The 12,956-nt window shown below is 33.8% G+C and overlaps 1 protein-coding gene across 1 annotated transcript in view; it reads left to right on the top strand.

Annotated features, from left to right (window-relative positions):
* LOC129225709 (methionine aminopeptidase 1-like) overlaps positions 1–10,176 on the top strand; it is a 42,726-nt gene extending 32,550 nt beyond the window's left edge. Inside the window, exons 10-13 of the mRNA XM_054860192.1 lie at positions 3,145–3,250; positions 7,004–7,041; positions 7,128–7,193; positions 10,008–10,176. Of these exons, the coding sequence (XP_054716167.1) occupies positions 3,145–3,250; positions 7,004–7,041; positions 7,128–7,193; positions 10,008–10,174 (377 nt within the window). The 3' untranslated portion in view covers positions 10,175–10,176. The remainder of the gene's footprint in view (positions 1–3,144; positions 3,251–7,003; positions 7,042–7,127; positions 7,194–10,007) is intronic.
* Positions 10,177–12,956: the final 2,780 nt, after the last annotated feature.

Here is a 12,956-nt window from a genome sequence, read left to right as displayed (position 1 = left end):
ACATGTAGGTAATATTTTCGTGCCTTCTGAGAAAAAGGACAACCCTTAATATTTATTATGACAACTAACGAGGATCAGACACCAACAAGACTCATTAGAAAATTTTAATAAAAACTCAATGTGTTGAAGTAGAAGCACTATATACACTATATGACCAAAAGCATTGGGACACTTTCAAAAATTCACATGTTTAGGGATTTCTCGAGAAATAATAGACCAATTGCTCTATAATTTGTTTCGAATAAAATGTATACTCTAGTTGTCATTTTCCAATAAAAATTAAGTCTGCTATTCATTTAGGGGACCGACAACAAATTGAGTAAAAAAGTTTTTTGATAATTTTTCATTGCAAATTGCTGGGAATAAGCTATAATTTTCAGAAATGAGTTAAAAATCTATCAAAAACTTATTTTTATATTTTTGTGAAAGTATCTCTTATACCCATGGAAATATAAGCATTTCTTTCAAAAATGCAAAATTTTTTTGAAGGTTTTCGCCTTATATTACGCAGAGTATTTCGTCAAACGTTACTAAACTTTTAAAATATTTGACAGCATTTTAGAGAAACATAATAATAAAATTTGAAGTTAAAATATTGAAAATTTGTTGAAATATGAACAGTTAAAGCTATTAATTTTTCACTGCGCAGACACGAAAGATAGCAATTTATAACGTTCATAATTCAAAGCTCAGATACATCCTACAATCCATGAAAAAAATTCCACCGCAATTTCTTTAAATTTTAAAAAAGTTATCAGCAATCTAATGAGCCGAATTTCTATAATTCTAGGATAGGCGACGAATGGTAAGGAATTGTTAGCAAACTGGCAACACTTTCCTGCCATCGTTATAGAGTGATTCATGATAAGAACAGATTATTTGTTGCTGGTCCCCTAAATGAATATCAGACTTAATTGTTATTGGATTTGACGTCTGGAGTATACTTTTCATGAGAAAAAAATTACAGAGCAGAGAGCAATTGGTCTTTTATTTTTTGAGAAATCCGTAAAATTGTGAATTTTTGAAAGTGTCCCAATACTTTTGGTCATATAATGCATGTAATACCTCATGTATTTTGCCGAATTTAGTAACTGGGAATCTGAGACTCTAAAAGTGCTAGGTTTAGTTTTATTGCAAAATTTCAACGCAAGATAGTTTACAAACATTGAGAGTGGGGGAAGGAGTGATTTTTGCCTTTGAGCTTGGAGCAGGGTGAGCACCCTTGCATACAAAGATCAGAGAAAAATCTTTAATTTTTCAAATTCAGGAAATCCTTATCCGTAGCCGTCCGCGACTTTGCCGTTGTTATGCTCAATTTGAAAGAACTTTCACCATAACAACCCCTTGAGAAATGCTATCGTAGCCTTCTCATCTGCATATAGTACTTAGATAAATAAATAAATATTTTTTCAAAAAGAAAAGGATTCAAAGATAAAGATTAGGAGAATTTTCTGGTCACCAGTGGTGAGAAAAGGCATTTATAGTAGCCACATTTTTTTCTAGTCCCCACAACATTTGTAAAACAGGTAACTAACCAACAAAGTAGTATTTAATTTAGCACTAAAATATAAATATTATCAGTTCAAATAAAGGTTAATGTAAGTAATTAGTGGCATTAATGTTTATTGTACAATCAAGTATTAACTATGCAAAGAGGATCTAGTTTCATTTTTAAGAATGTTTTCTGCTAACTCGGATGGGGTTGGGGAGAGTGGCAAACAGGCAGAGGAAGTGAAAGAATTTCGCCAACCGATAACTAGTTAGTCCCCACTTTTATTCAGCGCTCGATTTTTCAGATTTATTAAGTAGGATCATCCATTTTTAAAGAATATTTTTTTGTTAGAATTTGGAGTTCATTTCGTTAAAATTCAGTGTGGTCATGTAGGCTATCTTTTTTTTTCCTTCCTTTTTTGATATTATCAATTTTCAATAACGAACATTTTTCTAAAAATAAAACGAATTTATAAATTTATTTATTGCAAATATTCATTCATTCGTTAATTTTTCCTAGATGAGATCAGGAACCGTATTAATGGGGAAAAAAATCTTCGTTTCAAAAATTAATTTTAGTGCGAATGCAAATAAATTAATATCACAAGCGGGATTGCAAAATGCCGCGCCTTTTACACTGAGTAATTTTTCTTTTACCTATGTAGTCAAGACTCAAGAGGGAAAGAACTAGAATTTCCTTGGAAGGGTCTGTAAAAAGCTGCGGTTTCATTTCGCCGTCAGCTATTACCTCCTTCGACTACTCTGCACAGTAGGGGAGCGTCCGGTCTGTCCCCCTGCAAAATGTGACAGGTCACATGATCCACACTTTCATCGGCCACCGCTCGTTCTATTGGTTGTTAAAGTGTCAATCACTTCACTGATGAACATTGCTTTCGTTTAAAGAAAAAGCCCATTTTCAAGCGAGATCGTTTTTCTTTCCCACTGAAGAGCAGCCTTAACTGTGAAATACTTATTGTTGATATGACTTGTTTTTATTTTCACGCTAAAGTTTAAATTTAGGTTTTCAGTTTTCGGCGAATAAACTGGAAGTCATTTATGTTTCTACATAAAGATATGTGCAGACGATTTTTTTTTTTTGAGAAAGAAAATTATTTCTTTTAGTTGACATTTTATTGTTTTTTTTTTTTTTTAGTAAGTGCATTAATTCATTTTAAAAAATGTTTTTGGCAACAGGGGAAAAAGAAACGATTTTTTTTTTGATGCGATGTATTTATTTTAATGATCTTATTAATTTTAATTATTTTTTCGTTTTGAAAGCTGTTAAAGATTTTTTTTAATGGAAAAAAGTGTATTAGCTGCTTTGTTTAAAAGTTGCTGCTATTTTATTTGTTCGTTTATTTTATTTTTTTTTACGCATCTAATTTTTTTAGATGAGTGAGGAATATATTTTATTCCTAGAAATCAGCTTAAAGTATTTTAAAAACATGTTTGAAAAAATTTGCGATTTTAGCTATTTTTAAAAATATTGATCAGGTACTAGAAAGTAGTATGGGTACACGGGAAAGTAGGCTCGTCTAGTTCTAGACAGAACTTCTTGTTGTAAAAACAAATGTCCTCAGAACAAATGATTTTATTAAACGGGGTTTATTGATATCTCTCTCTCTCTTTTTTTTTTTTTTTTGAAATCACCAGTGAAGCCCGGAGAGAAGTACAGAGAGATTGGAAATGTAATTCAAAAGTATGTACAAGCCCATGGGTTTTCTGTTGTCAGAAGTTATTGTGGACATGGAATTCACAGGTAAAAATTGATCTATTTGTTAAAATCTTAACTATTGCTGTAATATCAAATGTTTTTGCCAGAGTTTTTTTTTATGTGTAAAGAGTAAGAATGTTTCTGTGATTTCTTGAAAAATAGTACATAACAGGGTTTTATAAATTTATCACATCTTTTTTGTGTATTAATCCTTTACTTTTTGATGCACCTACTGGTTTTCTTTTTGGATAACAGGAGTAGAACCACCTGATCAGTTTTGTTTGCCCATATCAAATGTCTGAATGATTTAAAGTTTGAGAGTGATAAAGTTGAAAATAAAAATGAGATTCAACTACATAAAACTGTCTCTTAAAGGAGTTCGTTTATGTATAGCATTTTGTTAACAATTGTGATTCAGGTAATCCTGATGCAATTAAAAGCATTTGAACCTCGAAAATGTCTTTGTTAGTGAAGCTATTCAAAAGGAGATTTTTGAAAAGGTTCTGGTGTGTTAAAATGTTTTAAGGTCAAAAAGATGAGGTTCAAATTAATTTCTAAATCCCTCTCTAAAGAGAGTGATGTATGGTTGGGTTATGTGGGATTCAATATATATATATATATGCTTGTATTGTGAAACTAAATTGCAGGATGGGTCGCTTTTTTATCTAAAAGTTTTTTTTTTCAAAGATTTTTTCGAAAATTATTTATGAAATACAAAATAGGAAAAACTTTTCTAAGTTCTGCCCTAGTAAACAATGCCGACAGGCCCAGATGTGCGTGCCAGCAGATCCCGCAGTGCTTAGGGGCTCACTTCCTTAAAGGGCCCAACAGCCCATGAAATTGAAAAAAAAAAGAAAAAACTAGTACTAAAACTTATTAACGTTGCAAATATAAACTGCTTGTATCTGGGGAAGAGCCCTACAGATTTTGTTGCAAGGGGGGCCCAAATTTATAGTTCATGGCCTGAATGCAGACTTGCCAACTCTCTTGCTGTAAGCAGGAGACATCTGCTTTTGTGTTCAATTTTTAGCCTCCTGCTGCCTGAGAAATTTTTCCTGCTTTTTAAGAAATTAAAAAGTTGCAGAACACAGTGGCTGCCAAAAGTTATGTTCTTTGTTTTGTGTTCATCTTAGTAGGGAAAATTTTGGAAACCTAATCACTGTTAAAGCAAAGAAATATGATGTTTGTTTAGCTCAATACTTTTGATAGTATATTTTTGAAAAATGCTACGTCAGATGTTCTAGCTACTTGAGGCAAACATAAATTCTTTTCCAGTTTTTGTTTTTATAAAGATTTAGCTACCTGCTGTTAATAACAAATTTTACTTTTTATTTATTTATTGTATGAATGCTATTTATACCATTTTTTTTTTGTGTTTTTAGTTTTTCTCTTTAATAAGTTGAGTGAAGAAAATTATTTCAAACAATGCAGTTAACAATCTTGAAAAATAAAAATTTAAATCAGTGTTTGAATTTAAATTTTAAAATCATTAAAAAATTTAACATTAATATTATCTATCTTGCACAAACAATCATTTGGTTTCAAGGACAATAATTTTTCTGTGTTTTCGTTTTATTTATTTCTTCTGCTTTTCCATTTTGAAAAGTTAGCAAGTCTAGTAATGTTTCATTCAACATTGTCCATTTTCATCACAGAACATAAGCCCGACCACCACCAATGATTATCGCTATCATGAAGTAAAGCTTAGATTTATTCGATTGGTTTTGTATGTAAAACGTGTGTTGTCATAGATGGTTAAATTTCTTTTCTTTCTTTTTTTTTTTTTTGTTTCACTAAATGCAATTAAGTTTCTTTTAACACTGAATTTTCTACAAACTTTTTATAATTTTTAAAATTTGATAAAATTAAGATTAAAAACAACTTTTATCTAATATGTGCCAAATATGTAATTCAGGCATTATGAATACAGAACATCTTGTGTGTCCGAAATTTGACAAGGATTCCCAGAAATGTGGAGAGATAAGCAAAATTGAGCAAACTCTTTGTAAAGTCAATGTTCCTTTCATTGTTGTTTAATTCTTAAGTATTGATTTACTCTAGTTCTCATTTTAATTGCTTTCGTATTTTTCTTTCCTACTTGTATGTAAAACTTGAGCTGTCTATCTTAATTTGTTTGGATTGATTATCCCGATAAAATCATATGTAACAACATATTTTTTTCAATAACTTTTTAATACTTACATTTTGATTTTTTACATCTTATTTGTAGCCTAAATTTGACATGTGTTTAAGAACCAGGTTTTTTAAGGATCCGTCAGGCTGGGTAGTTGACGCTTTTGATTTTGCTGAAATTTTTGGGATATGTCCCTTATTTAAAACTACTAAACATGTGTTTTTTTATTTTTGCAAAAAAAAAAGTTTTTCTTTAAGTTTTTGGAGGTCAAAGGTTTTTCAAGAAAAACATACCAATTTACATAGGCCAATACTTTTTACTTTCAGATTGAACCGTGGCACTGGCAATTATTTTGTGTTCTACTACATCCTTGATATCTGTTAGTACATAATTAGTTGTTGTTGACTTCTTTCGCAAAGGTCAGGGGTCACTCAAAGTTGTACAAAAAAAGTTTTTTCTGCAATTTTGACCGTCAAACTCTTCTTGTGCCAAAGTGAGCCATAGTAGTACGTATGTCTTTTGTCGGATGCCTTTTCATCCATAAGCTGATATCTTGATTTGAAAAAGGCGTTCCTTGTTACACTGAAATGCGTATCTGCAGTAATCTCTAGTTCGTGCTATTAGACGCTGTTATTTCTTATTTTACTTTTCATTCACAAGGGTATTTTCTTAACTTAGACAAATAGAGTTTTTGTTGCATATGAGTAGTTTATGGACTTAATTTTCAATTTGGTTCCAAGTTTATGTTGTCTTTTGCTACCATTTTAGTTAGTTTATGAAAATTTATTATAATATTGTTACAAATAATAGTAATAAAGACTTAAAAGCAGGTAATTGGCATTTTTTCACAAGTAGCAAAAAACACTCGTGGAGCAAAGTTTAAAGTCAAATTATGCAAAAGTTGAAACAGTAGCCATAGGTCTGTTAACTGATTGTGTTTCTATGACAAGAAAGGCTTCTTCTCCAGGTAGCTTCATATCTGCTGACTCTTGGCGCAAGCAGTTAATGACCTTGAAAGTTATGTAATTTTGTGATTTCTGCAATTTCAGAGTCAAATATTTCGGTGAGCCAAACGTCGGCCACACAAATCTTTCTCTTTTTGGGTAGGCTCACTTTGAAGATTTCGACGGTCAAAGATGCAGAAAAAAACTTTTTTCGTACAACTTTGAGTGACCCTTGACCTTTGCGAAAGGAGTCGACCGCAACTAATTATGTACTAACAGATATCCAGGATATAGTACAACACAAAATAATTGCCAGTGCCACGGTTCACTCTTAAAGTAAAAAGTATTGGCCTATGTAAATTGGTATGTTTTTCTTGAAAAAATGATTAAGTCCAACTTTGACCTCCAAAAACTTAAAGAATTTTTTTTTTTTTTTTTGCAAAAAAAAAAAAAAAAGTGTTTAGTAGTTTTAAATAAGGGACATATCCTGGAAATTTCAGCAATGTCAACTATCCAACCTGCCTGATCCTTAAAAAAACTGGCTCTCAAACAAAGAAAGAATTGCAAATAAAACGATCTTAATACATGATTTTTAAAATACAGTACATTTTGTATTTCTAGTTTCAGTATTGAATAATTGACCATGTACAATAGATAGTTATAATATGTGTGTTAATGTTGGTAGGTTTTCAAAACTTTCACCTTAAACTTTTTTTGCAGATTATTTCATACTACGCCTAGTGTACCTCATTATGCCAGTAAGTTCCTTAGTTTAAAAAAGAAATACTGTTTTTTTGTAACTCGGTAATCCCATTCAGTTATTGATTTTTTTTTTCAATTACAGAAAATAAGGCTATAGGAGTAATGAAACCAGGTCATTGTTTCACCATTGAACCTATGATATCTGAAGGTATGAATTTTTAAATGCTTTTCTACTAGTCTTTCAAGTATTTTAAGTATTTTAGCTATGTCATCTTTTTGAAAATGTTAAATTTGCTATTGAAAATCTTTTATCATCCATGTAACTTTTGAGCTTGAAGAACTTGCATATAATTTAGCATGCTTTGTTTTGTAATGGAGCTTCTCAAATTTTATTTTACAGGGATTAATCCCGACAGGAATGAGGTCTGCTTTATGGTCCTTTTTCAAAAAGGCAGTCACAAAGTTTAAAATCAGTTCCTTCTCAAAAAGATTTTTTTTTTTTTTTTTTCAGTTTGACAGCTCCATAGTCATTATTTTTATTTGGACATGAAGGGAGCATTTTATTAGCCATTAACACTCTTCTGATGGGCTAGAGAGGTTCAATGAGCCAAACAAACTGGTAGCTAATACAGAATTAGCTCTGACCAGGCGAGTGACCGAAACAATGGTTCGGTTCAATTCCAATATTGAAGGCAAGGCAGGTAAATTCAGTTAGTTACCGCCCTATAGCCAGGGCTAAGGTAGAATTACATGAAATACACCGCCAGCTCAGTCAATTCCAGTCGAGGACTGCAGTTTCGTGCTTATTAGCACTCATCAGCCCGGCATAGGTGTGACTGAGCTGGAGGTGGAAACCTCTTAAGGAAGCCGAGAGTGCCAAACAAACTGGTAGCTAATACATAATTAGCTCTGGTCAATAGTAGCTGTATTAGCTATCAGTTTGTTTGGCAATCTCGGCTTCCTTATGAGGTTTTCCACCTCCAGCTCGGTCACTCCTATGCCAGGCTGAGTGCTAATAAGCACGAAACTGCAGTCCTCGGCTGAAATTGAGACTGAGCTTGCAGTGTATTTCATGTAATTCTGCCTTAACCCTGGCTATAGGGCGGTAACTTACTGAATTTACCTGCCTTGCCTTCAATATTCGAGTTGAACCGAACCATTGTTTCGGTCACTCGTCTGGTCAGAGCTAATTCTGTATTAGCTCCCAGTTTGTTTGGCACTCTCGGCTTCCTTAAGAGGATTCCCACCTCCAGCTCATCCCCTTCCTATGCCGTGCTGATGAGTGCTAATAAGCAAGAAACTTCAGACCTCGGCTGGAATTGACTGAGCTGGCGGTGTATTTCATATAATTCTGCCTTAGCCCTGGCTATAGGGCGGTAACTTACTGAACAGCATATAGCCGTTTCAAGGCTACAATGGAGCCTCTTCATCAGTGCAAGAAGCCCACCAACACAACCAAAAGTCGCAAAAGAACTAACAACAACCACGTGGACACCTGTATTTTTACCAAAGAGGGTCCAACCAATAGGAATTCAAGACACAAGACATCAAACAATTAATCAGCAAACAACATGTCAACCCAAGTTCAGAGCAAGGCGGTCTCTCCCCCTTGCTCGGACATGTTGTTTGCTGATTGGCTGTTTGGTGTCTTGTGTCCTGAATTCCTGTTGGTTGGCCCTCTTTGGTAAAAATACAGGTGTCCACATGGTTAGTTCTCTCGCGACTTCGGTTGTGTTGGGAAGCTTCTCGCACTGATTGAAGAGGCTCCATTGTAGCCTTGAAATAGCTATATGCTGTATTTCCTTCAGAATTTGCTCTACTTATGTTGTTTTTTACTTTCTTCTATATCTAATATATAGAAGAAAGTATTGGATTCGTGCAAATTTTCGAATTTCGAATTTTGACGGATTCGAACGTTTTGAGGTGTGCCGAGTCCATTTCGACTATTTTTGGAAAATGTCTGTCTGTCTGTGTGTGTGTATGTATGTGTGTGTGTATGTATGTGTGTATGTGTGTGTGTCACGTCTGTGTGTGACCAGTTTTTTGTGGCCGCTCTACAGCAAAAACTACCGCACGAAATCGAACGAAATTTGGTACACATATGTGCCCCTATGTGAACTTGTGCCCATTGGTTTTTGGCGCGAATTCCTCCAAGGGGGGTGGAGCAATGGGACGTTTTTTGAGTTACGCGTGCTTGCTATTCCTCAGGAAGTAACTGGCGGAATCAAACAAAATTTGGACCATATGTTGCCATTAACAGGAACAGGTGCTGATTCAATTTTGGTGTCAATAACTCAAACGGGGGTTGAGCTATAGAACGTTTTTTGTCGTCAATTGTGACTGCTGTATCTCAAGAAATAATGAACGGAATGAAAGAAAAATTTATCGGCAAGTAGACCTTAGTGGGTATAAGAGCTGATTTTATTTTGGTGTCAAAAACTGAAAAGGGGGTGGCGCAATCGAATGTTCTTTTTTTTTCATTGTGAGTGCCATTTCTCAAGAAGTAATGCTACGTTCTGGATGAAATTTGGAATAAATGTGAATCTATTTGTAAATAGGCGTTGTTTCAATTTTGGCGCCAATCGCTCCATGGGGGTCTGATTTTTTTTTTTTTTTTGTGTTAATGAAAATAGCTTTATAAATGCAACAATAAGAAAGATAAATTACAATATTCTCGTCTGCTTATTTCACGTGATTTTAATTTTCGGGAGATAATCGGAAATGTCATCGCAATGATTTAAAATTAATAACTGTTGCCATTTTATGTTTGTTAACAAATAAAACATCTAATTAATTCAAGCAAGGCTTTTAAAATAACTTTCAAGTCGTTCTTTGCTTTGCTTTTGCGGGAATTCAGGAATTCGGACGGTCGTCAAGTTTTTTTTTTTTTTGCTGGGAATATTGCATTCTTTTCAAGCATAGGGATTGATCAGAATTCACAAGAAAGATATAGAAGAAAGTTTCGTGATGGCCACAACATACTAGTTCACTTTTATCATTAAAATGTGCTCTTTCCTTTCAGGCACGTGGTCCGATGAAATGTGGCCAGACGAGTGGACTGCCGTGACTCGAGATGGCAAAAGGTCGGCCCAGTTCGAGCAAACGCTTCTCGTGACCGAGACCGGCTGTGAGATTCTGACCCGTCGGCGGGCCAAGAACGGGCAGCCCTATTTCGAGGATAACGAGTGAAATGTGTTCAGCGGATCTTTGCAGGACTATTTTTTTAACGAGCTCTGAAGCTTTCTTCCTGTGATAGAGAGTGTTGCCTGTGACGGGACATCAAACATCTTGTAACATATTGTACAAAACACAAAAGAGTTCTTTTGAAAAAAATTGTAATGGGTGTGCAGTATTTATGGTACCTTTTCCAAGTACAAAAAATAAAATTATTATCTAACTTCTGTCATAGTTGAAATAAGTTGTAGGTCTCTTTTTTGTAGGTGTGCAGTATTTATGGTACCTTTTCCAAGTACAAAAAATAAAATTATTATCTAACTTCTGTCATAGTTGAAATAAGTTGTAGGTCTCTTTTTTTTTCCATCTTACCATTGTGATATACTATTAAGTATAAAAGAAATTAATATGATGATAGACAATGATGAAGCATAACAACATGGAAAATATTTCAGTGAGAATTAAGAAAAGGGTATATATATATATCAAAAAGTATTAAATTATGAAACCCGAGATAAAGCATTTATCTCGGGTCTGTCTGATGTGGATTGGGCCAACCGTGCACTGCTATACAAGCTTCACAATGAGCTTTCATACTGTTTATAAGTGTCAATAGATGCTTCGGGCAGCAAAGTGCATTTTTCCAAAAGCGCATCTTTAAACTCTCGGAATGGCGCTTCCTAGACCATCCCAAACATGTTCAAAAGGATTGAGATCCAGAGACCTCGGGGTCCAGTCCATACGTTGAATTTTCTCATCCTCAACATGTTTGTAAAATTAATTTTGGACATGAATATACTACAACACAAAATATGAACGGTTAAAAACTACTATTTTAGAAGGAGAGGTGGAGCAACAGTTTTCTCTGAGCTTTTTTTTTTTTAACTATGCACCTGTTCTGTCCTAACTCTACATGTGAGTAGCAATTTTCTGAGATGTTGTTCAGTATGATGTCGCTGAATTCATAAAACAAAAAAATACCTTTCGATGTCCAAACTTGCCAGCAATTTTTGAAAAGGAAAAAATTTCTTCTTGGGGAAGCCATTCATTAATTACGTAAGGGTCCCAAGGGGGAGGGAGGTTGGAAAAATCTCTACATACCCTTACTTTGGGGGGGGGGGGGGTTAAACCCATTCTTCCAGAAGATTTTCCAAGTCGATATTTTATATTAGAAATTGCGCGGTCAGGTGGTTTGACAGGGATCCTATTTCATTTGTCTGGAAGGTAAAAAACATATTAGGATGAGCTGTTTTTTCTTTGTTTTTCAAAGAATGAGTGGTATGAAATATAATAAAAGAATTGTACAATGTATGGCATGTTTTATTTTTAATTAGTATCGCATCATAAACAAAAAATGTCGAAGAAACATTCAGTCCAGATTACAATTTTTTAGTAAATATTTCTTTATACCACAAAAGATTTAAAAATTTTTTTTAATAACGATTTCAGTCCAGTGATGTAAGATTTGTTATTCTATTATTTTGAAAAACAAAATGGAACCTTACGTGAGAATGGGGGGGGGGGGGGAGTGACAAATTTTATGTACCCTTACATAGGGGTAGGGGGGGGGGGTCAAAATCATCCTTACGTAATTAATGAATGTCCCCTCTGTTGATACTTGCACGACTACATAATTTCATATTAGGGATCACCCACAAATGATGTCATGTTTTGATGGGAGAGGTAATAAGAAGTGCGACTCTCATTTTTTGTAACAATGCTTATGAAAAGCAGGGGAACAAGGAGACACACAAGGTGAGGTGTGCTGCCGTGCTAAGCACAAAAGTGGTATCTACACTTTTTGTCAAAATTGAGTTATTGTCACGAGGTGGTTCTTTATAACATGTTTTACCCCTATGCAATGTTTTATTGTCATTTGTGAACTGGAACTATTTTTTTAAAAAATCTAAAAAAGTGAAATCTGGATCAAATACGTGGAGGCGTAAAACTTTAAATAGTAGTTTTTCGGTTTGGCCTCAGCTGCAGATACGACTTTTGCGCTTAGCACGGCAGTGTGATGCTTAAAACGGAGGGAGGGGGTCAAATTCGGAAAAAAAGGGACATCATTTATGGACCGCCCCTGATTGCTTATTAATTAATAACCAAGATTTTTAAACTATCTAAGAAGAGTTAATAGTGATATTGATAATTAATTATTAATATTTCATATTAACACTAGAATTACGGCAGTTTTGTATACCTAGAAATACGGTGGGGGTCATTTTGACCCCCGCTAAAGAAATCGGCGTAGTTTTCTACATAATGTCATATATTTTTTTTAATGAAGTTGAAATAAACTAATTTATAATAATTACTATTTGTTTTGAGGATAGAGAAGCTTTAAATCTATATAAAGAAAGATTGAAATATCTAGCATTGTTTCGGTTTCATCAATTTTTTTTTAGAAATCTACAATAAATTAAGTGAATATTTTGTCAAATTTTGCAGAAAACAGTTTTAAACCCAAATATTTAAGTAGATTAATGGTATTTTATTTATTTTTTGACTACAATTGGAAATAACAAATAATAGTACTTACAAGATTATTCGTCTGTGCAGCATTTTTCGCACGAGCTAATCTTTCTAATTTTCTATGCACAAAATCGACATACAGATATCTTACAGTGGCACAAAGTTAACTTTTTTTAACCTTACATTCCTTTGACATTTCTTTCCTTTTTTTACTCCACTGAATCTTGCACTTATATAAATTTATTTACAGCTAGAACAAGTTTGTTTATACTTGGTTTGTGTTCCTCTCCGAGTTTTCCTTCAGCTAAACGTAATTAAAAACTCT

Source organism: Uloborus diversus, chromosome 7 (genome assembly GCF_026930045.1).
Source record: "Uloborus diversus isolate 005 chromosome 7, Udiv.v.3.1, whole genome shotgun sequence".
In the NCBI taxonomy this organism is placed as follows: domain Eukaryota; kingdom Metazoa; phylum Arthropoda; class Arachnida; order Araneae; family Uloboridae; genus Uloborus; species Uloborus diversus.
This window is presented reverse-complemented; position numbering and strand designations above follow the sequence as displayed.